This window comes from Vidua macroura, chromosome 6 (assembly GCF_024509145.1).
Source record: "Vidua macroura isolate BioBank_ID:100142 chromosome 6, ASM2450914v1, whole genome shotgun sequence".
NCBI classification, from domain to species: domain Eukaryota; kingdom Metazoa; phylum Chordata; class Aves; order Passeriformes; family Viduidae; genus Vidua; species Vidua macroura.
The window spans coordinates 5,721,124-5,740,927 of NC_071576.1; the positions used below are offsets into that span (position 1 = coordinate 5,721,124).

Genomic DNA, 19,804 nt, shown 5'->3' on the forward strand with positions numbered 1-19,804 from the left:
GGAAATACATTGATCCTAAAACTGTTCTTCTCTTGTAGTTTAGAAAAAAAGTGAAAGTCTTGGTGTTCTTGCAATTATAAATAGTTTTTTTAAATATCTAGATATTTATATACACTTTTTATTTATAAAACCTTGCATCCTGAGTGGACTACAGCTTTTCCAGTGTTTCTCCCTTAAATATTTGCACTTCCTCAGTCGTAGGGTAACTTGTTGCTTCCTACTTTATCACTAGATGTTTAATTTCACTTGCTGCTTTGTGCAGTCTTGAAATAGTTGTGTCTGAATTCTGTGATGCGAATGTGCATGTTTTAGTGATTATCCTTTCCTGAATGTGGCGAAACGTGATTTTACTTTCTATCCTTCACTTGTAGACTTGAGATTACTCCAGGCTTCACTGTCATCATCTTTTCCTTCACATATCAGGATTGTGTTTAGATTATCTTTAGTCTGGACACAACCCTTGCTGCCTATTGAACTCATCTCTTTTACTGTTTAAAGAATTTGATCTGACATGTGATAAGTCTTCCATTTTCCTGTAGTCTACTCTGGTTTAAGTTTGTTTATCAGTTTACTTATTTCAGACTATAATTTTTCTGGGCTGTTTCTTCAGACTAGGTCTGTCAGCACTTCCCTTACAAGTTTTCTTCTGTTTCAGTGCAAATTCCAGGCAATCTTTAGAGATAAATGTGGAAGAGCCTTGGAATGTCTCAAAGACCCTGAGCTCTTCTGTCTTGTTGACTGAATGAACTAAATCCCTTAATTTTCAGACATAACCTCAGTTAGAAATATGGGGATTTTCTTGTTTGTTTTCTTCCTTTCATTAAATGCAAAGAGAGCCCAATTCCAGGTGGTTGCTGGCTGGTGACCAGCTTTTTACCAGCATCACTGCAGCAATTACAAAATGGAAGCAGCTTCTGTTGGCTCGGTGGCAGGTGATGAGATCTCCCAGGAGTAACTCAGTCTCACTGGGACCCACTGGCTCAATCTGTTTGGTGAAGGGATATTTTTGGGCATATTTTGGCTTTATTAGGTAGCTGTGCTTTATGATATAACTTTATGATTAGAGCAAACTTTACTATGGTCTTGGCCTCGATAATGGTCACAGAATCACAGAATAAGCTGGGTTGGAAGGGACCCACAGGGATTATTGAGTTCAGCTCCTGGCCCTGCATAGCACCACCCCCAAGAGTCCCACCCTGTGCCTGAGAGCATTGTCCAAACACCCCTTGAACTCTGTCAGGTTTGGTGCTGTGATCACTGCCCTGGGGAGCCTGTTCTAGTGCCAGCCACCTTCAGGGGGAAGAACCTTTTCCTGATATCCAACCTAAACCTCCCCTGACACAACTTCAGGCCATGCCCTCGGGTTCTGTCACTGGGCATCAGAGAAGAGATCAGTGTCTTCCCCTATGATGTTCTGCTGAAACTCCTTTCATCAATAAATCATCCATTAAGTTTATAAAATTTTAATTATCTTGCCATTTTTACTGCATCTCCCTTTGCTTTAGTATATTTGATGGAGAAGATTTGGAAAATGTTTCCAGTATGTTTTTCCTTGTACTTTCTGGCAACCAAACTGACATTCTTTTGATCCACCTTCTTTATTAAATTGTTTAATCCTCTTATTTTCCTCTGTCTCTGAGCCCTCTTCTATTTTTTTATTCTTTCACTGTGATTTTAAATACAGATTACCTAATAGTTTGCACATTAAAAAAAATACTTGCCAAGAAATAGATCTGTAACGAAAACCTGTCATTTTGTACTAGTAATCTTTCTTTTCATCTCATGTCACATGACTGCAATCCATGTTATAGGAAAAATTCCTTATTTTCTGAAAATGTGACATTTTCACATTTAGTGCTTAAATGCTTAAAGACATAGGCTTCCCTATTAATATTCACATATTTGTAATTTCTCATTTTTCCTTCTACACCACTTACGAGCACAGTGTGCTTTGCAAAGAAGATGCAGCTGGTCTGGGCTGAGCGAGATGATTAGGAACAGTATTGTGGGATCATGTTTTTGTTCACCCTACTTACATCATGGAGTTATAGGATGTGTGGGAGCTGAGAGGGGCTCACTTTAGAGAGAAAGCGTAGGGAAAAGCCATTCCCTAACTTTTAAGGAGTCAGATCTGACTCCAGTGAGCAGCAAGTTAAAAATCTTAGCTTTACACTGGACAATGAGGAGGTAGAATAATCATCCATAGTCACCTTAAAATTCTGCTTTAAAAGGTAGGTTTTGGCTGCTTTCCCCTTGCAGGGCCTGCCTGGGGTCCCTTGGGGGGCAGTGGAGCTGTGGGGTTGCTGTGAGCTGATTTCTGATTTCCCTCTCAGACACGGGAGCAGGAAGAGCTGGAGGAGGCTCTGGAGGTAGAGCGGCAGGAGAGCGAACAAAGGCGGCTGTTCATGCAGAAGGAAGAGCAGCTACAGCAGATGATGAAAAGGAAGAATAAACAGGCACTCCTGGATGATCTGGTGAGTAACAAAAGCAGGGGCTTTGAAAGCTCAGTAGCATTGACATTCATCTCTATCACTGCTAACTGCATGGAATTAACAGATCTGTCCCTATTTCCCTGTTTTGCATGTTTTGTGTTTCCATTCTCTCACCTGCTGTTTATGTCAGTGTTGCAAACCGCTCTGGTTTTGGTAAGCTAGGGGCTGGATGAAGACTGCTTCTGGGATTTGTAGACCTAATTGGACTCTACCACTGTTGGCTTGTTAAGCAGTTCTGAGTAGTGGCTGAGAGTCTGGTGTGTGGAAGCAAAAAGGTCATCAGGAGGTGCTTCTTGACTCAGCCACCTCTGCAGTGGAGATGGTGGAGAGCAGTAACCTCATGAGTTATCCAAGCATTGCTCAGCCCTTGCTCAATCAGAGCAACCAAGTGATAGGTGTTCCCTTTGAATGCAAAAACGACTGCAATGAAAAGTTTTCTGCCTTGAGTGTGTCAAGTTCTCTTACTGCAACTTCTCCTGTACAAGTTGCTCCTGTTGAAGTGAAGGAAGCTTGTATAGACACACAGAGGAAAACTCAGACTGCTTTTGGAAATCGTGGTAATCTTGATTAATTTACTGATTCTGCATCTGAAATGCAATAATGTGTGGGCATAGAGAAACTCACTAAATGTGTTACTTAAACAAGGTTCACATCTCAATTTTTTCAATACAAGTGTGTGTACAGACATGCATACACACACATTCACAGGTTTAACACCCATAAGGACAGTCTGTGTACACACAGCCATGTGTAACCCTGAGGGAAATCAGAAAAAAAGAAGTATGTATGCATACAAACATGGGTTCAGCTGTGTCAGCATGGTTTAAAGCTGCTTGGCATATCCAAATAATATTTTCTCTCTTATATCAGTGCGTCTCACACTAATACAGTGATAATTCCTGCTTTGTAGTCTCAGTTCTTATTCAAGATACAGATACTTTTCTACTTTTCCTGAAAAAGTAGAGTTCCTCTTTGAGCCAGGGCAGAAGGCACTGACATGGAGAGAGGATCTAAGTGAAGTTTAGGAGTTTCAGAGCCTCCTGAAGAGATAGATGCCTTTCTTCAAGCCAGGATTCCTGGCAACCTGTTACTGGTTTTCCTTTTGTAGACAAAAGCAGAGATGAGCAGAAAGGTTTTTTAAAAAAGCCAAGCCTATATCTTTACATCCAGCAATCTGTTTTCACTTTAAAGGTAAATGCGTTTAGAGTCCACACAATTAGGAATAGGTGGATAAATTAATAAACACTCCACTATGAATTTGAGTTTAAATTCTCAGAATACGGATTTTGAGTTTGACTTTTTAAAAACCTGTTCTAAAACACACTCCTAACTGACTAGAGACTAGTGGTTGATGTGTGGTTGTTTAATTTTTTTTTTTAACACAGCATTTGGTTTTACTGGAAACCTTCACCAGGTGGCTTGCAGAAAGAATAGATATAAATAACCCTTAAAACATGATTAAAATAAGTAGATTTAACTGTGATTGCATATGTATTGCTATTAAAACATACCTTAATATTCTAAAAACAATATAAAGGTGATTTTTAAAGGCTGAGGGAGGAAACTGGACAGTTTCAAGTTGTGTCTCTTTTTCTGAAGGGGCAGTGTCAACTTAACTTTGAGCCAAAACTTGTTTTGTAATATTACTAAGGTTTATAAAACCAGCACTGAAGTGTTTGTGTAATGACTTACAAAGTCTCTGGAAAACCAGCAGTTGTTAAAGAAATAAATTTTTCCTATGGTCTCTGAAATCCCTCTAATGCTGTGCTCCAAATCTGAAAATGAAACTGATCATAAATAAAACTTAATTGAGAAATGCAGCAAAAGCCAAGCATAAGCAGCAGCAGTGTAAAGAAAGAATTAAGAAAAAAATCTTCTATCTATGGTTGCTGGTTCTGTGCTTAGCCAAAAAAGGATTAATTTCTGGCTACAGAGATACCAGTGGTAACACCACTGACTCTGCAGGATTGTGAGAGCACAGGAAGGAGGGAATCTGACATTGGTTTTGAATCTTCTCCCTTGGACAGATCACCTGATCTGTCAGCCTGCAGCCCACTGCTGGATCTTGGTAATTTTTTTTTCCAAGTTTGCCTCTGCCACTGGGCCACAAAAAAAAAAAAAAAAAAAAAAATTAAGACACATTTTTTGTGTTGTACAAGTAGAGATGTCAGGTATTTTCCTTGTCAATAAATGAATTTTACCTTTGGTGCTGAAATCTTATGAAGCTGCAGATCTCATAGAATCATAGAAATGCTTGGGTTGGAAGGGTCCTTGGAGACCATCCAATTCCAACCCTCTGCTGTGGGGAGGGAAAGCTTCCACTAGAGCAGATTGCTCAGAGCCCCATCCAACCTGGCCTTGAACATTGACAGTGTTGGGGCATCCACAGCTTCTCTGGGCAGCCTGTGCCAGGGCCTCACCACCCTCAGGAAAGAATTTCTTCCAGTGTCTAATCTAAAGCTGCCCTCTGTCAGTTTGAAGCCATTTCCCTTGTCCTGCCACTCCAGGCTGTTGTAAAGAGTCTCCATCTCTTTTGTCAGTTTCCTTCAGGTACTGGAAAGCCACAATGAGGTCACCTCAAAACCTTCTCTTTTCTAGGCTGAGCAATCCCAGTGCCCTCATCCTTTCCTCATGGGAGAGATGCTCCTTCCCTGTCCTCATCTTGGTGGTCCAAGTCATTAGATGTGGTACTTATTTCATATGGAGCAAAGGTCTCAATCGTGTGCGAAAGTGTTTGAGAATGCTGTACCATCTTCAAAGAGCTGATAATTTAGGTAGTACAGAGGCACAGAAAAATGTTTAGTATTCTAAATGTTGTGCAGTGGCTCCTGGTTTCTGGCCAGCCTGGGGAGTGCAGGGGCTCCTGCAGAAAGGACTGGACCTGGGGCCAAGGCTCCATGAAACCATCCTTGGTTGGGAACAGGGAGGGGAAGACCAGTGTGAAGTGCTGGAAAGATCAGGGAGGCATCAGGGGGACTCAGGCTCTGCAGGCCACTGGGAGAGCAGTTTGGTTGTTTTTGCCTCCCACTACTAATTAGGGAATTTCTGTGTTACCTTTGTTGTAGGTCACCTCTTTTACAATAAAACCTCTCACTTTAAAAGCACAATACCCTGTTGTAATTTAGACTTGCAGTCTCAAATGCACTTTATGCATCACTGGGAGAGCTATTATGAGTGTTTTATTTTGGGTTGTTGTTTGTTTGGGGATTTTTTTTAGCCTTGGATAGTCATGGATAATCCAGGCTGAGTAAAATATTGAAGCACTTTCTTTATGTGCTGTACAAACTCTCTCATATGTATACCGAGGATTCTAAGATGATCTCTTGTGTTTTATGGGACTTGCACTCTCCTCTTCGACAGCCCATAATTCCCAGGCATGAGGACAATGGGATTGCAGCACATGGCAGAGGAGCAGGTTTTCCCTGGACTGTGGCATAGCTTGGAGCCAGGCAAAGGCGTTAAAGACGTCATATCCACACTTTCACCAGAACCTCAAGGGTTTTGAGACAAATCTTCCAGAAATTGTTGTGTATAACCAGCTTTGTTCATAGTGTAGACAGTTTGTTTTCCCATACAGAAAATTGCTGGTATGGATAAACACAGGGTTGGAACTTCCACGTGTGTTAATAGTTAACAGAAGGGCTCTGTGCATATTCAAAAGGACAAACAATCAGGATGTGGTGCCTTGCTGGCAGTGTGGGTTTCCCACAGTTGTGTAATCTGGTCATTGTGTGAACTCCTGAGAAGATGGTTAAAAATTGGCTTCCTTGAATCATTTTATTAGAAATGCAGTGAGTGTTGAAGGAATATAAGCAACAAAATGAACAGGAGAATGCTTTCTACTCTTCCCTTCTCCCCTAACATGTTAAATCTGGTGATTGAAGGAATTCAACATCCTTAACCTCTTCTGACAGCACATGCTGCTGCATGCAGGTTAGAGATGTACAACACTTGAAAGAAGCAGACTCTAAACTAGTGCATTTGTGCCCCAAATTTTCTCCCAGTTGCTCAAAAACTAGATGTCCCTACAATTTAGGTTTTTTGTATCTTCTCTCCCTCCTCCCAGCTGATCACAGAAATGCAAGTAGGAACCTGTGCCTTAGTTGTTGTACTTGTGATTCTGGACCAGATCTTGACTTGTGAGAGTTTTCTGCTTTTATCTTGCATTCTAGTGGTAAGGCAAAGGGAAGGTAATAAAATATAGAAGGGAAAAAACACTAGAGAGTGATGTGAAAAGTCAGTGTACAACGTTACTGTTCTTCATGATCACTTCAGAGGATTTCTCTAGGTACCATAAAAACAGCAAGGCATTTTGTGGCATTAAAAACAACCAACCTCTTACCTTGAACTGAATCATTAAAAACATCACAGTCCTGTTAATAAAATCTGTTTGGTTTTGTGAGTAACAAATATGGTTCATAGTTCAGTATTTGCTTGGCTCTTTGAAACAGAAGTAAATGTGATGTGTGAGGGCCTTAGGAAGAAAATACTGTATTAGAGCAATCCAGGAAGAATCTGTCTGAACTTCTTCCCTGCACTCAACTTCATGGAGCTTCTAGCCAAGAATTCTCAAGGATTTCTGTGTGCATGTAGATAGTCACATTAGTCTCTTAGAAAATTACTTGGCCAATAATTTCCTGACTCTCTCAAAAATGCACTTACATATATGCATGTTAATAATCATTCTGTCCTGACAGCTTAAGTAATTCATTTGCTTAACTATTCATTTTACTACTTTGTGTATATATATATATGTGTGTGTATATATATATATATATGTATATATATTTTTAAAAATTGGCTGGCTTCCCTAAAAATAAGTTGCTGAAGGAGAAAATAAATATGCTGTTGGTTGCACTTACAATAGTGCCATTGTGCAGAGCAGAGCAAGGATCATTTCCAAACGGCCTCAGGTGAAATCTAATGGGAAGCAATTTCAAACTGGTCTGAGTTCATTGGTAGAAAGAATGTGTCTTAGATAAACATCTGATCCAAGTTATACTACTCAGTATTATTCCTTCTCTGATTAAGTTCTAATTTTTTTTTTATTTTAATAAATATTGTTGCATTGGGCAGTTGGAATAAGGAGCCTGTTATATTGTCTTTAATGTGGATTCTATAAAAATGGTTGTTTGCAGGTTACTCTGATTTATGGGGTTGCTGCAGCTTTTTCTTATTACTGAAAATGATAGTTTTCTGTAAACTGTTTCTGAGGGAGAGGATATTTGGCATTCTGCTGTTCTGCTAGTGATGGCCTTGCAGTCCCAGCTTGCAGTTTAGAAGAATATGCAGTGTTAATTAATATTTGTTTTGGTCTAGGACTCAAATTTATTCCTCATATGTTTACAGGAGAGCTCTGATCTTCCTGCCTCTCTGCTCTTAGCTCAGCATAAGGACAGATCTACCCAGCTAGAAATGCAGCTGGAAAAACCCAAACCTGTCAAACCAGTCACGTTTTCCACTGGCATCAAAATGGTAAGATTTGCTTGTTTGGTTTTTTTAATACCTTTCAGAAGATCAAGGCTTTCCTCATATGAAATTCAGAGGTCATTTAAATCTGAGTTGCATGTTACATGAAATAGGCTGTTCGCTTCCCATTGAGTAAGTAATTAGGAATTAATTGAAGAATTTCCTCATTCTGCTAATTGGAATATTGTGATGACCCACCCAGAACAGTCATCACAAATATATGGAACACTTTCATTGTGTAGTTGTCAAAAAACAAACGATACCTCTCTCCCTGTGAAGTTGTGGTGTCCTTGAATTATTTTTCTTGTTTGTGTACCAATTCTGGAAGTTGAAATTTTTGAAGTTCAAGAATCATCTGCACTTTCTTCAGATTTATTTTGAGCACTGGAATAATCTGTAAGTATGAGACTGACAATCTAGAAAATTATGCCAAGATTAAGGATTCTGTTTTCATTGTTATTTGGCTCTAGGAAGCAACAAGTATTTTTGCAAAGGTGTCACCATGAGGGTGGCAGCTGAAGATCTCTCAGCATTCCTGTTCTGTGTAATGACATGGCACAAGTACATACCAGCCTGTGTACATAAATGTAAAGCTGGGGCTGGGAGCATGAGTGCCTGGTCTTTTCTGCACCTTGCTGGTTTTGTATTGTTTTAAATCTCTTTTTAGAGTTTTTAAAAATCCACCTTTCTTAGACTTTGTATTTTAGCATTGGTAATGGTAAACTGAATGCCTTGAAAATAGCCAACACTCTCTAGTCTCCTCAACAAACCAAGAAGTCAGTAAAGCAAAAATCTGTGCATCAAGCTGGTTTCTTGTCAGTAATCAATTTACTTTTGCCATGAATATTTGTGCTGTGTTCATTATCTGTTAAAGTGTTCACAGTGTGGAAGCATTTGCAGCTTATTTTTCCAAAAGCAGTGTCAATTTTTGCAAGGCTGTGTGGGTTGTTTTCTTGTTTTCCTGTGGTGTAAATTGATCTTCTTCCTATTTCTTTTAAAATCTAACAGTCTGGGGGAGATTGATATGCTTTGTGAGAGATTTTTCTCTCTGTGTAGAAAAGCCAGTGGAGAGAAAATGCCTGTTGTTCTGCTTAAAAATACTCTGTCTGAATGGCTGTACTTTTTCTTGCTGTTAAAATATATTGTCAGAATTTCTTAAAGCTGTGGTTTTTTGTGGGAAAAGGAAGAAGATCAGCTTATATATGTTATGAGGACAGTGGAAGTATTTTCTAATTAGTTAAAAAAAATAATATAAATGCAGTATGTGGTAGTGGACATTTGAGATCTGCAGCCCTAAGTAAATTTCATCTAGGAATGGTGAAAGACTTGTTTGAAGAGATTTCCAGCAGCAGAACATTTAAATCCTAATGTTTGGAATAATAGGGGATATGCCAGATAACTAATTGCTAATTCATCAGTGTTCAGAAAATGTAAATAGATAAATAATTTAATTTGTTCAATCTCAGGAAACAAAAATTTCCTCCCTCTGACTGATCTTAGTCCTAAATTGAAAAAGAACAGTTTAACTGTACTTCTTTCTATTAATGTTTTTTAACAGTAAAGTTAAGGAGAGAAGCATTTGAGGTTGGTGACTACTGTTTATGGAAAATGGATTTGCATCAAAAATTTTACCTCAACAAAATTACATGTTTTGCTTAGAAAGATGAATGTTTCCTTATTTTCTTTACAGGTGCTTGATTTATTTATTACATGACATTAAAAAAATACAAATTCTATTACACAATAATAACAATATTGATATTCTGCACAATAAATGAAGGAAGTGTCTAACTTGGTAATTTTTGAAGAAGTTGGTTCCACAGCCTGGGAATGTTTCTGTGGGTGTTCTGCTAGGAGGCAGCTCAGTGCTTGGAAGCAGATGTTGAATTTCTGTGGATGATGTGCAAATTGGCAGTTTACAGGGTCACTTTGACAAGCTGGCCTCATTTGAATGAAATGTGTTTTAATAAGGCTAAATGCAAAATGAGAAATAGAAGAGTAAATAACAGGCTCTGGGAAGAGGATTTGGACGTTTAGCTAAGCGAGTAAACCAGTTTGACCCTCAGCCACAGTGTCTGTGGGGGGTCTTGGGTGTGTGAATAATCCAGCAATAAATAGGAAAGGACTTCTCCTGAATGCAATGCTGGGAAGAGTTGTGGTCTGCAGAGTTCTGCTGGCTGCATTTTGAGTGCAAAAATCAGAAAGAATGCAAAGAGGAGCCACAAAAGTCCATTCAAAGGCAGAAAGATCTGCTCTGTGTGCAGCATTCTGCCTCTGGTTTAGGAGATGGTTCAGGTGTGACTCAGTTTACACTGAGTACCTCCTTAGCACAGAACATGCCAGGTCTGAGCAGTGCAGCATTAAATGTAGCAAGAACCAGTAACCTTAGTTAAACAAATACCATCTGAATAGGAGCTGAAGGAACGAATAAGACCTAAAGTTCACACAATGTTCTGCTGGTTAATTGGCCTCACTCTTAAAATTGGCTCTGGAATGCAACGAAATCTCAAATTCTTGATGTTTTCAGATTAGGATTGGGGTTTGTCTTGGAAAGTTACTGTAGTTATCCAATGCAAGTTTGCTGGCCTTGGAGCAGGGTTAGTTTTGTGAAAAGCAGTTCTGCTCATTGCACATGATCAATGAAGGTGGGTTCCAGTGACAGTGTAAGGTGAATTCCCACCTGGCACTCACCTTAGGACATGCTTGTTTGCCAGGCTGAGTGTTTTTCTAAGAACCTGAGATGCTCAGTCTGCTCCTTCTGCGTAGGTGTCCACGTGAAGTGGGTGGAGCTTTTCTTGTGCTCTTTGTAGCTGCTTTGGCTTTGTTCCCCTCTAATCCATGGGGTTCACACCACTCCTATTGGTGGGGGCAGCTGTAGGGGAGTACTGAGAATTTCTTAAGAAATACAATTCTAATGAATGTTCTGGCACAAGAGTTCTGCAAATTCAAGACATTTGTGTGAAAAGTCTGCTTTATGCCCACTGTCAGAGGCTTAGCAGTGCACATTTAATGAATCACTATGTATGTCCTTCCTCTGGGCTTTTATTTTTTCCTAATAGTTTGGCCACTGACCTTTTCTGATGGGAGTTTTCCTTTAATTTGGTTTCAAAAGAAGGGAAGCCAGATAGAGCTAGCTGAGCTGCTGGCTGATCTGGAGCTGGTGTTTACACAAAGGCTATGAAAATATGCCACTTGTGGCAATCCACTGGGGTTTTTTTCAGCTTGAACAGGAGTGTTTTTCCTTGGTCAGAGATGTTCTTCTGCCTGACTGCTAATCAGACATGTTTCTTGGTGTCTGAGATAGGAGCATGTCCATTCTAGTCTCCTGGGCAATGCTCAAGGAAGTTGGCTCATTTAAGGTGTCATATTAATGCTGTGAGTTCCTCTGCTTGCAGGGGGAGGAGGGAATGTCATGTAAGCTAAGCAAGAGCATCCCCTATAGCATGAGACAGACAAATAGCTCATGGGGACGGGGTCTCCTTCACTTTTCCTTTTGTGAAATTCCTTTTTTTTTTTTTTTTTTTTTGTTTCTCCTTTCAAGTGGAAGCAGTTTTTCCTCTGTAGTCTGCTCTTCAACTTCTTCAGTAAATTCAATCCTCTGTGCACTAAGCTTACATTCCAAATCAATCAGTTTGATTTACCTCTTTGAGCAGGGGGAGACAGTGCTGCCAGGCTTTTTTCCTTATCATGTTCATCATATTAAGAAATAACACTTTCAGCACATCTGAATATTTTAAAACAGTCTTATTAAATCCAATCTCAAATCAGAGTAAAGCTACAAAAGAAACCGTAGCAATCTTAATTGCTGCAGTAGTGCTAAAAATGAGATTTCTTGTCAATTGTGGTACTTCAGACTTTAGCAGCTGTCAAAAAGAGCACACTTTGTCTGAAATGAATGATGTTTCCAGCATTTCTAGGGCTTGTCAGGAGGTGCAAAACAAGGTCTGGCAAGAGAACCATTCTTCTGTTTCTTGGTGAATGTAATGACCATTTCTGGTTGTCAGGTAGATTTAATGTGGAGCTCATTTTAAGGTGTAAGAGAGATGCTCATATATATTGCAGACAAATGGCAATTTGCAAATGCAACAGGAATTAATTGTGTTACATGAATTTAGTTTCCTTCTTATGTCTCTAGTGTTCACAGTACTTTAGAAGCCTTTTCTAGGTCTGTGCTTTACCTCACCTTGGTGGTTAAAAAGTGCATAGAAGTGTGGATGTGTTTAACTCCTTCTCAATTTCTTGAACTGGGAGCACAGAACCTTTGAGTCTGTGGCCCAGCTGTTTCTGTGTTTGTAGAAAATCTGAGTGCCTTAGACTGGCTCAGCTCGTGCCACGTCCAGCACATTTCCAGCTGTGTGCCTGTCCCTTTTCTGTTTCTTCTTTTTAAGAAAAGAAACATTACAGAACTGGAAGGACTGTCCTGGACTTCCCCCACCCTCCCAGGACACTTAGCCTCTAGTGATGGTATTCTTGGAGTAATCTCATGCAGTTAAAAACTCAATTACCTCTAATTGGATTGCCCAAAAATGCTGGAAAACAACATAGGTGTCCCCTGGTTTGCTTCTGCTTGGGAGAGTTTGCCTTCTTGCATTTTATACCCAAATACCTCAGAATTAATGTAATGCATCATTGACCTTGCAATTCTTATCATTGTTTTTGTTTTATTACTTAATAGCAGTGGGAATATTTATTAATAGAACCATTAGTGTGGAGTGCTGTACAAGCTTTATCATTACCAAGATGGTCCCTACCCCAGTGAATTTGCAGTTTAAATAGATGTGTCAGGGAGGGAGGGGAACCAGATGCCCGGAGGGGATGTTCTCACCCAGGATTAGCCAGCAGAGCAGTAGAGGAAGAAGGAATAGGATCCAACCCTACTAAATTCCTAACCTTGTGGCTCTTCCGCTGAGCCGGGCTCCATCTCCTGTCAACAGCACCCCTGAATGGCAGCGAATTAAGAGTGAAATATCTGCTCCAGCTACTGCTTCCCTGTCCAGCTCACAGCAGCGGTGTTAAATATAACTTTGTGGCTCTGAATATTGCCCAGATTTATTCCAGTTCTTGCAGTTTCAGGTTATTAGTAGCTGGATGCTGAGGAGAGCAGTGTGCAGCCTGGAGCAGCCAGAGCTTGCAGGAGGGAGCAGTTGTAGAACCAATATTTCAGAGGAATGGATTTGTGTCAGACACAGGATGTCTAGGACACCTCAGGAATGTGTGTTACCACTAAGCTGCACATAACAAGTGTTAGGGAAGAGATTTTGTGCAGTTTTACACTTGCAGTATTATTCTGATGGGAAATAACGTTCTTATTTTACGTTATGTGGAGCTATTTCTTTTAAAACATTGACCTCATCAGCTCAGGTCAAATTAACTGTTCTTTATTATTGCCTTTTCCTGCAATATTGCTTCCTGTGCAAACAACTGCTCAGCGGCTGCTCTTGTTTTTCAGTCTGTTTCTTTTATAGCTCGTGGAGCAATTATCCAAAATCCTGTTCCAAACTCAAAAAAGTCTGTCAAAATACCCTTTTTAATCAATTGTGCCCCTTCAAAGTTGCTTAGACATATGCCAGGTACTCTGAGGTAAGTGAGGTGCATGTCACACTGTGGTTTAGGCTACAGCTATTCTGCAGCTCCTGAGGGGGCCTTACTTTGCCAATTCTTACTGCTCTAGTTTGCTTGGTTGGTTTGTTGGTTTTGGTGCAGTGTGTTTTAGTGTGTGTGGGGGTTGTGGTGGGGTTTTTTTGGGTGCTTTTAGTTTTTGCCTGAAGTTAAAAAATAAAGCAATCAAGGATTCCTTCATTGTTAGCTCAGCTGGTCTATCTTCAGACTGAAACTGTTCAGATGGAATTGATTTCTTTGAGATGAATGCCAGTTTGAGTTTAATTGGTATTTTGTTCTTAATCTTCGTTTGGCTCATACCATGCACATTTCTCTTTTACAGCTGAGTGGAATATTTCCCTCTTTGCAACTCTTGGTAGTTTAGAATCACAGCAAAAGTACAACACTTACTTTCAAGAGTAACTAGTGTGTTTAGGCATATAGATCCTTTTGGAATAGGCATATTTGTTAAGAGAACATGCATGTAAAGGTAAAATTTCCAGTGGCACTGAGCATTCTGTGTCTCTGTGCTTGGATGTGGTGGCTGTGTCCCAGCTCAGACACTCGGGGCTCGGTGTCGGTGCCAGGAAGCAGAATCCCTTTCCAGAGGGAACCCAGATGCCCCAGTCAGGGGAGTCACAGCACTTTCCAGAGGGTCTCTGGACGGAGTGCTCAGGGAAGCAGCGTTCCTGCCAAGCAGCTTCCCTGGAGCAGAGATGAACAGAGGTGCAGGTAGCCCTGAGAGAAGTGAGATTCTGCAGTTGCTAAGCACCATTTCCTGATTCCTACTCAGAGTGTACCTTGCATATTGCTTTAGCATTGAATTTTTGTCATCAGTAACAGTGTCTTGTTTTTAACAATGAGCATTGATTTGCTAAAAAGGATACTATTTCTGAAAAGAAGAGAAGAAAAAGAAGTCATGGCTGCTGGATCTCTACCATTTCTGACAATATGTGGATATAGAATTCAAATATATAAACTGAGGGACACCAAATATGCTGGAAGATATAACCCAGGTTAGGACTAACATGCTGGATTTAAAAAGGGATCCACAGTCCTGTGACCCACCTACTGCTCCCTTAAATCTCATAAGTTTATAAATACAATATGACTGCAGCTTCTGAGTAGCTTGATGGAAAATGATTAGTAGTAGTAAATACATTTGTCATACTAAATCTCTAGCCCTCTGTTTAAATAAAGATGTTTTGTTAAGAGTCAAGCACATACATGCTGAACTGTGCTTTGAGTTTCTGAACTCTGGTTTTGAAGTATATGCCAAATAAACTTTATTTAAGTGATCTATCATCAGCATGCTTCCTGTGCACCCCAGCCCATGGACTGAAGTCTAAAACATTAATTGGGTTCTGGCCTTACTAAGTAATTACTGTTATATCAAAGAGCATAAACATTCAGCACATGATGTTGACTTAATGAATTTTGTTCCTTATGTTGGTAAGAAAATGTTTCTGGAGGAAAAAAGGCAAAGTAAATGACAGTATTTGTTATTTCCCCACCCTTCATTTGCACAGCAACGGCCTTGAAAAGGAGACTGTATTTTGAAAATACAGTGCTATGTCTCCCCATAGCTCTCTGCAGGCTTTTAGTTTGGAATGCCTTAGGAAATATGCTCTAGTTGAAATTAAGTTGTTTGGTGGACAGACAGAATCAGAACTGCTTGACTTGATTCTTTTTTACGGTTGGGCTCTCTGATACTGCTCTGTTAAAATAATATTTATTAATTTGCTTTAAGGCTCCTTTACATGGCTAAAGCAGCACATGTTTATGTACACATATTAGTATAAATACAAATTAGACCCATAAGTTTGCACAGCTGTAATGACTGGAATTCAGTAAATGAAATAATGCCAACAGTGTTAATTGTACAGGAGTGAATGGCATGACCAATGTGCTTGTTAGTTAAAGTGTCTGTGGCCAGCAGTGGAGCAGATCTGTGCTTTAGCTGTCACTTTTTGGAATGGAGCTGTTCTTAGGTTAGGGTTTTTTTAATTTTTTTTTTTTTTCTTTTTTGTGGGTTGTTTCTTTGGTGTGTTTTTTTTTTTGTTTGAGTTGGCTTGGGTTTTCGTTTTGTCTTGTTTTGTTCGTGATTTTTAGTGTCCTGTTTGATTTTTGGAGTTGGTCAAGAGCTTACTTGCATGGCTGAGTCTTCCCCATCGTTTTTCAGAGAACATCTCTGTGACATGCAGCATGTTCTGGTCCCATGAAAAGGCTCACAGGGAGAAAGAAGGCTGCTGGAAGAGTTCAGCCAGCTTGTCATTTGCTTCCTTGCCTGTATGGGAGCAGGCAGTGGGACAGAACAGCAGGAATGGGCTTCAGGCTCTAATGTAGGATGCCCGAATTCCATCCCAAGCAGCAGCCAGACCTGCCACTAGCTAAGATAGCACAAAGACATGTTGTAGAGTAATCTAAGGAAAATGCTATTTAAATCAGCCTGAGATCCTCCTGTTTCTGGGTCTTACAGCTCTGAATGTACCTTTGCTTGAGTAGGTGTTACTGTGAGCAATAAGGAGGGATCTGACTGAAAGAAAGAAGGTGGCTGAGAGGAGAGTCCAAAAAACCAGCTGGCAGGGAAATAAAGAATAATAAAAAATTTCTCAATCATTGTTTGTTTTGGAAAGATTGTGCTTTAAGCACATGGAAATACTTTACACATTTGAGAAGTGCTGACTTCCTACATGCCTTGTGAAGGAACAGCAAATCATTCATATAATGTAAACACATTTATAGATTGTTCCAATGTAAGTTTTTTCAGTGCTGCTGTTCTTTTTAACAAGATACAATTCAGTGCATACATGCTCTTTTGAGGCTATACTTTGGCCAAGAGTTGCAAACATCATAAACATTAAATATTAGAGTTTGTGCTAAATGAATGTTACAAAGTTATTGAACCACACTTTTAATGCAAAAAGTTGTTAAACAGTGCTGTTTGATGCACTGTTTAAAAGTAAACCCATGAGAAAGTAGTGCTGGAGTGAAACAGAAAGAAATGGCTTGTCCAAAATTGTGAGTATAAGCATTATGTCTTATAGAGATGATAAAAAATGGGAGCAAAGTCCCTCTGTGAGGGTGGAATTTTAAATCAGGGAAGAAAAAGGAATGAAAAGAGAAGCTGTGGTGCCAGAATTGCAGCAGGTACTTGTGAAATTGTACAATCATAGTGCTGGTTGGGGGTCTTGGGGGGCCATGGGGTCCTTCCCCTTGCCGTGAGGCAGAGCCAGGGGTGCTCCATGGCAGGGACCTGTCCTAACCTGTTCTGAAAGACTGCTGGGGATGGGGGCTCTGCATTCTCCTTGTCAGCCTCTGGGAACACTTGCTGCCCTAGCTTTTACATTTTAGGGGAAATTCAGTAACTGTGTTTCCTTCACCTGATACAAGCTCATTTTCTACTTAGGTAACTGGCAGAAGTAGGCTGTTCTCTACCTCTTTGTAGGAGCTTCTTATGTCCTTGGAGATGACTGTGTAAGGAGGACTTCACAGAACTAAATGGTTTAGAATTTAGGTCTTTAAAAAAGTAGTTTAGGCACCTTAATTGTAATTTAACAATAAAAACATTGATTTCTTCTGCAAATGCTTGGTAGGTTGTCTATACTCTTACAGACTGGATGTGAAATGACATTCAGCTGAGGACTTTTTAAAGAGGAAAATTCTTTTAAAGAGAGCAGCAAGAACATTTAAAGAACTGTAGTAAGATCAGTGAAGTATTTGAAGCCATTTAGGGAAGCTGTAGTACATTTGTATACATGCTTAGAAGTACGTGTGACCTTCCTACCATGATCCTTTTCCTTAGCAGTTGTCTGCATCTGTGAGAACATCACATTCTTGCTTCTAATCCTTTCTTCTGTTGCTGCTGATCAAAGCAGTTCTGTGTCATTCCTTCATCTTCTCTGCTGTGTACCTGGAGGAGCCCTGGTGACCTGGAATGGCAGAGCAGGGATGATGGCTTTGCAGAGTGCTGAGTCAGCATCCAGTTGGACCATGTCTGTTTGTCTTGCTGTGAGAGACTTGCCTATTAAGGCACATGTGTGCAGACTTACCTCCCAGCCTGGTTTCACTCCTGGTTATTGCATTTCTCAATGAACTAGAATCCATTTGTCGATGTGGAGTGTGTTGATCTCACAGCACAGTTGAAAGGTCTCCCATATACCTGTATTTTCTTCCTTCCCTGTTCTCAGGGCCACTTTAAGACAAATTTTGGGTAAGTACAATTCTTACCTACAACAGCCTACAACTGGCTTTTCTGAAATTCTTACCAGGCTTGGTCATACAAGGAGAGCCAAGAGGAGTATGAGGTTTGGCCATAGTGGGAGGCAGTTGCTGGAGGAAATATGGCAGGGAAATCAGTACCAAGCTCTGGCAGCAGCCGTGGTGCCCTGCTGGAGCATGGATCAGGGCTGCTGGGGATGGGGGAGCACAGGGCAGCAGAGGAGACAAACTGGGGAGAACATGGGGGGACATGGCACCATCCCTCTGAGGGGGGAGATTTGGGGCAGAAAGGTGGGTGTGAGTGGGATGGGAGTTTCTAGGGCTAAGTAGTTTCTCCACAAGGCTGGGAATTAGAGAGGAGCTCTGGGCCAGAAGGATTTGGGGACCTGGGGATTCTGGTACTCATCCATCACAGTCAGTTCCTGTGTAAGAATCCTGTTCTCTGAGGTCAGCCAGGGTGGTGTGTGTGCACTTGTGTGGCTTCCAACGTGACACCCACCCAAACACACACATGTGCTAACCAGGGTTCTGGCTGTAGGCAGGGGTGAATGGGCAGAACTTGCTTCCTGCAGCATCTTCAGTTTTGTCCAAGGTACACCAGCCTTACTGATAAATTAATTACTAATATATTGATTTCTTACGAAGACAAAATCATCAGTGTGTTGGTTGGGGCTGTGCTGCATGTTTGTGCTTGTACCACCTTTTCTGCACTGTAGCTCCTGCATAGGTGCACACAGCAAATAAATGAATGTTTGCTACAGGGTCTCAGAGAAGTCAAATTTTGAGCTTTCAGAGGGCACATTTGTAAATCAAAAATTAATTTTAAAATTAAGATGTATTTCAAAGGAGCTCTTGGGGGCTCTAGTTTTCAGTAGTGATCATTACCATCCAAGGTGCATCTGTATCATACTAGGGTACTTGAAGAAAGATATTTGGATCAAAGAGACAGTGTTTTGTAAGGAGACTTCAAAAGTAGTTTCCCTTAAAAATGTTTGTTCAGGTGCAGAGGGTGAAAGAAAGGAATATTGTTTGAGGCAGTCAGTGTTGGACACCAAAAGGTGGATGTCCCTATATATATGTAGTGGTTGTCAGTCAGGGTGTCTCTGGAAAGGAATATGAACAGCTTTAGCTAGTAAGGAAACAAATTACCTTAATGAAGAAGTGCCTTGGTCTCTGAAAGTTTGGCTTGTCCTCATTCCTCCTAATATTTTGGGCTTGTTGAGGTTTTTACTTTAAGGGCAAAAAACATGGATAATACTGAAGTAGAGAAATGGCTAGTTTAGTTTATTGTTTTGCTTTGCCTGAACACAGTTGTTACACAGGTAAATTCTGTATTTGGGGGAAATGCAAGGCTCAGGTGTAGCTTGTGACCCATTACAGTTCAGCAGAATGTGTGGCAAAGCAGTAAAATCCTCTGCCTCTTTCAAAGTCAGTAATAGCATGTTAATAGGCTGTGTTTTATGCAGGCTTCTTTTTTAAAATATAAAGTACTAAAGAATATTATGACTACAGAGAAAGCTGCTTTGACTCACTTAGACAAATGTGTGCCGTGGTATGGGCAGGAAATGGAAGGACAGAGAGCACATGTGGAACCATCTATCTAAATTAGCTGGATGGGGGCCAGGAGACTGGAACTAGCAACATTTGCCATGATTAGTAGAAAATGAAATGGTGGTTTTGTGTAAGAATAATGATTCTTGTATTATTCTGGGCAAGTGAGGTAGATCCTGCAGGACACAAATGGTACATTTAAAAGTGGTGCATGTGGAATTGGAGGACTTTGAAAAGGTAAGTAGTTTGGAGTGAGGAACAAGTGAGGGCTGTGCACAGGAGGAAAGCAGCATAGATATATATATATATATATATATATATATATTTAGGTCTGAGGCCTATTCTCCTGTTTCATCTCTTGAAAGAGAGGCATAAATAAATAGAGCATCACTCCCTTCTCCAAGGCACAGAGAGATCACAGAAACGTGATCCTCTGCAAGTCAGTCAGAGGCAGTGCTCCAGCAGCCAGGAGC

At 40.4% G+C, this 19,804-nt stretch overlaps 1 protein-coding gene across 2 annotated transcripts in view; it reads left to right on the forward strand.

Moving 5' to 3' along the window:
* The window catches only part of MNAT1 (MNAT1 component of CDK activating kinase), a 117,877-nt gene that overhangs the window by 46,137 nt on the left and 51,936 nt on the right, over nt 1–19,804 (forward strand). For both annotated transcript variants that reach the window (XM_053980322.1, XM_053980323.1), the window contains exons 5-6: nt 2,334–2,474; nt 7,842–7,967. In XM_053980322.1, coding sequence (XP_053836297.1) covers nt 2,334–2,474; nt 7,842–7,967 — 267 coding nt within the window. The remainder of the gene's footprint in view (nt 1–2,333; nt 2,475–7,841; nt 7,968–19,804) is intronic.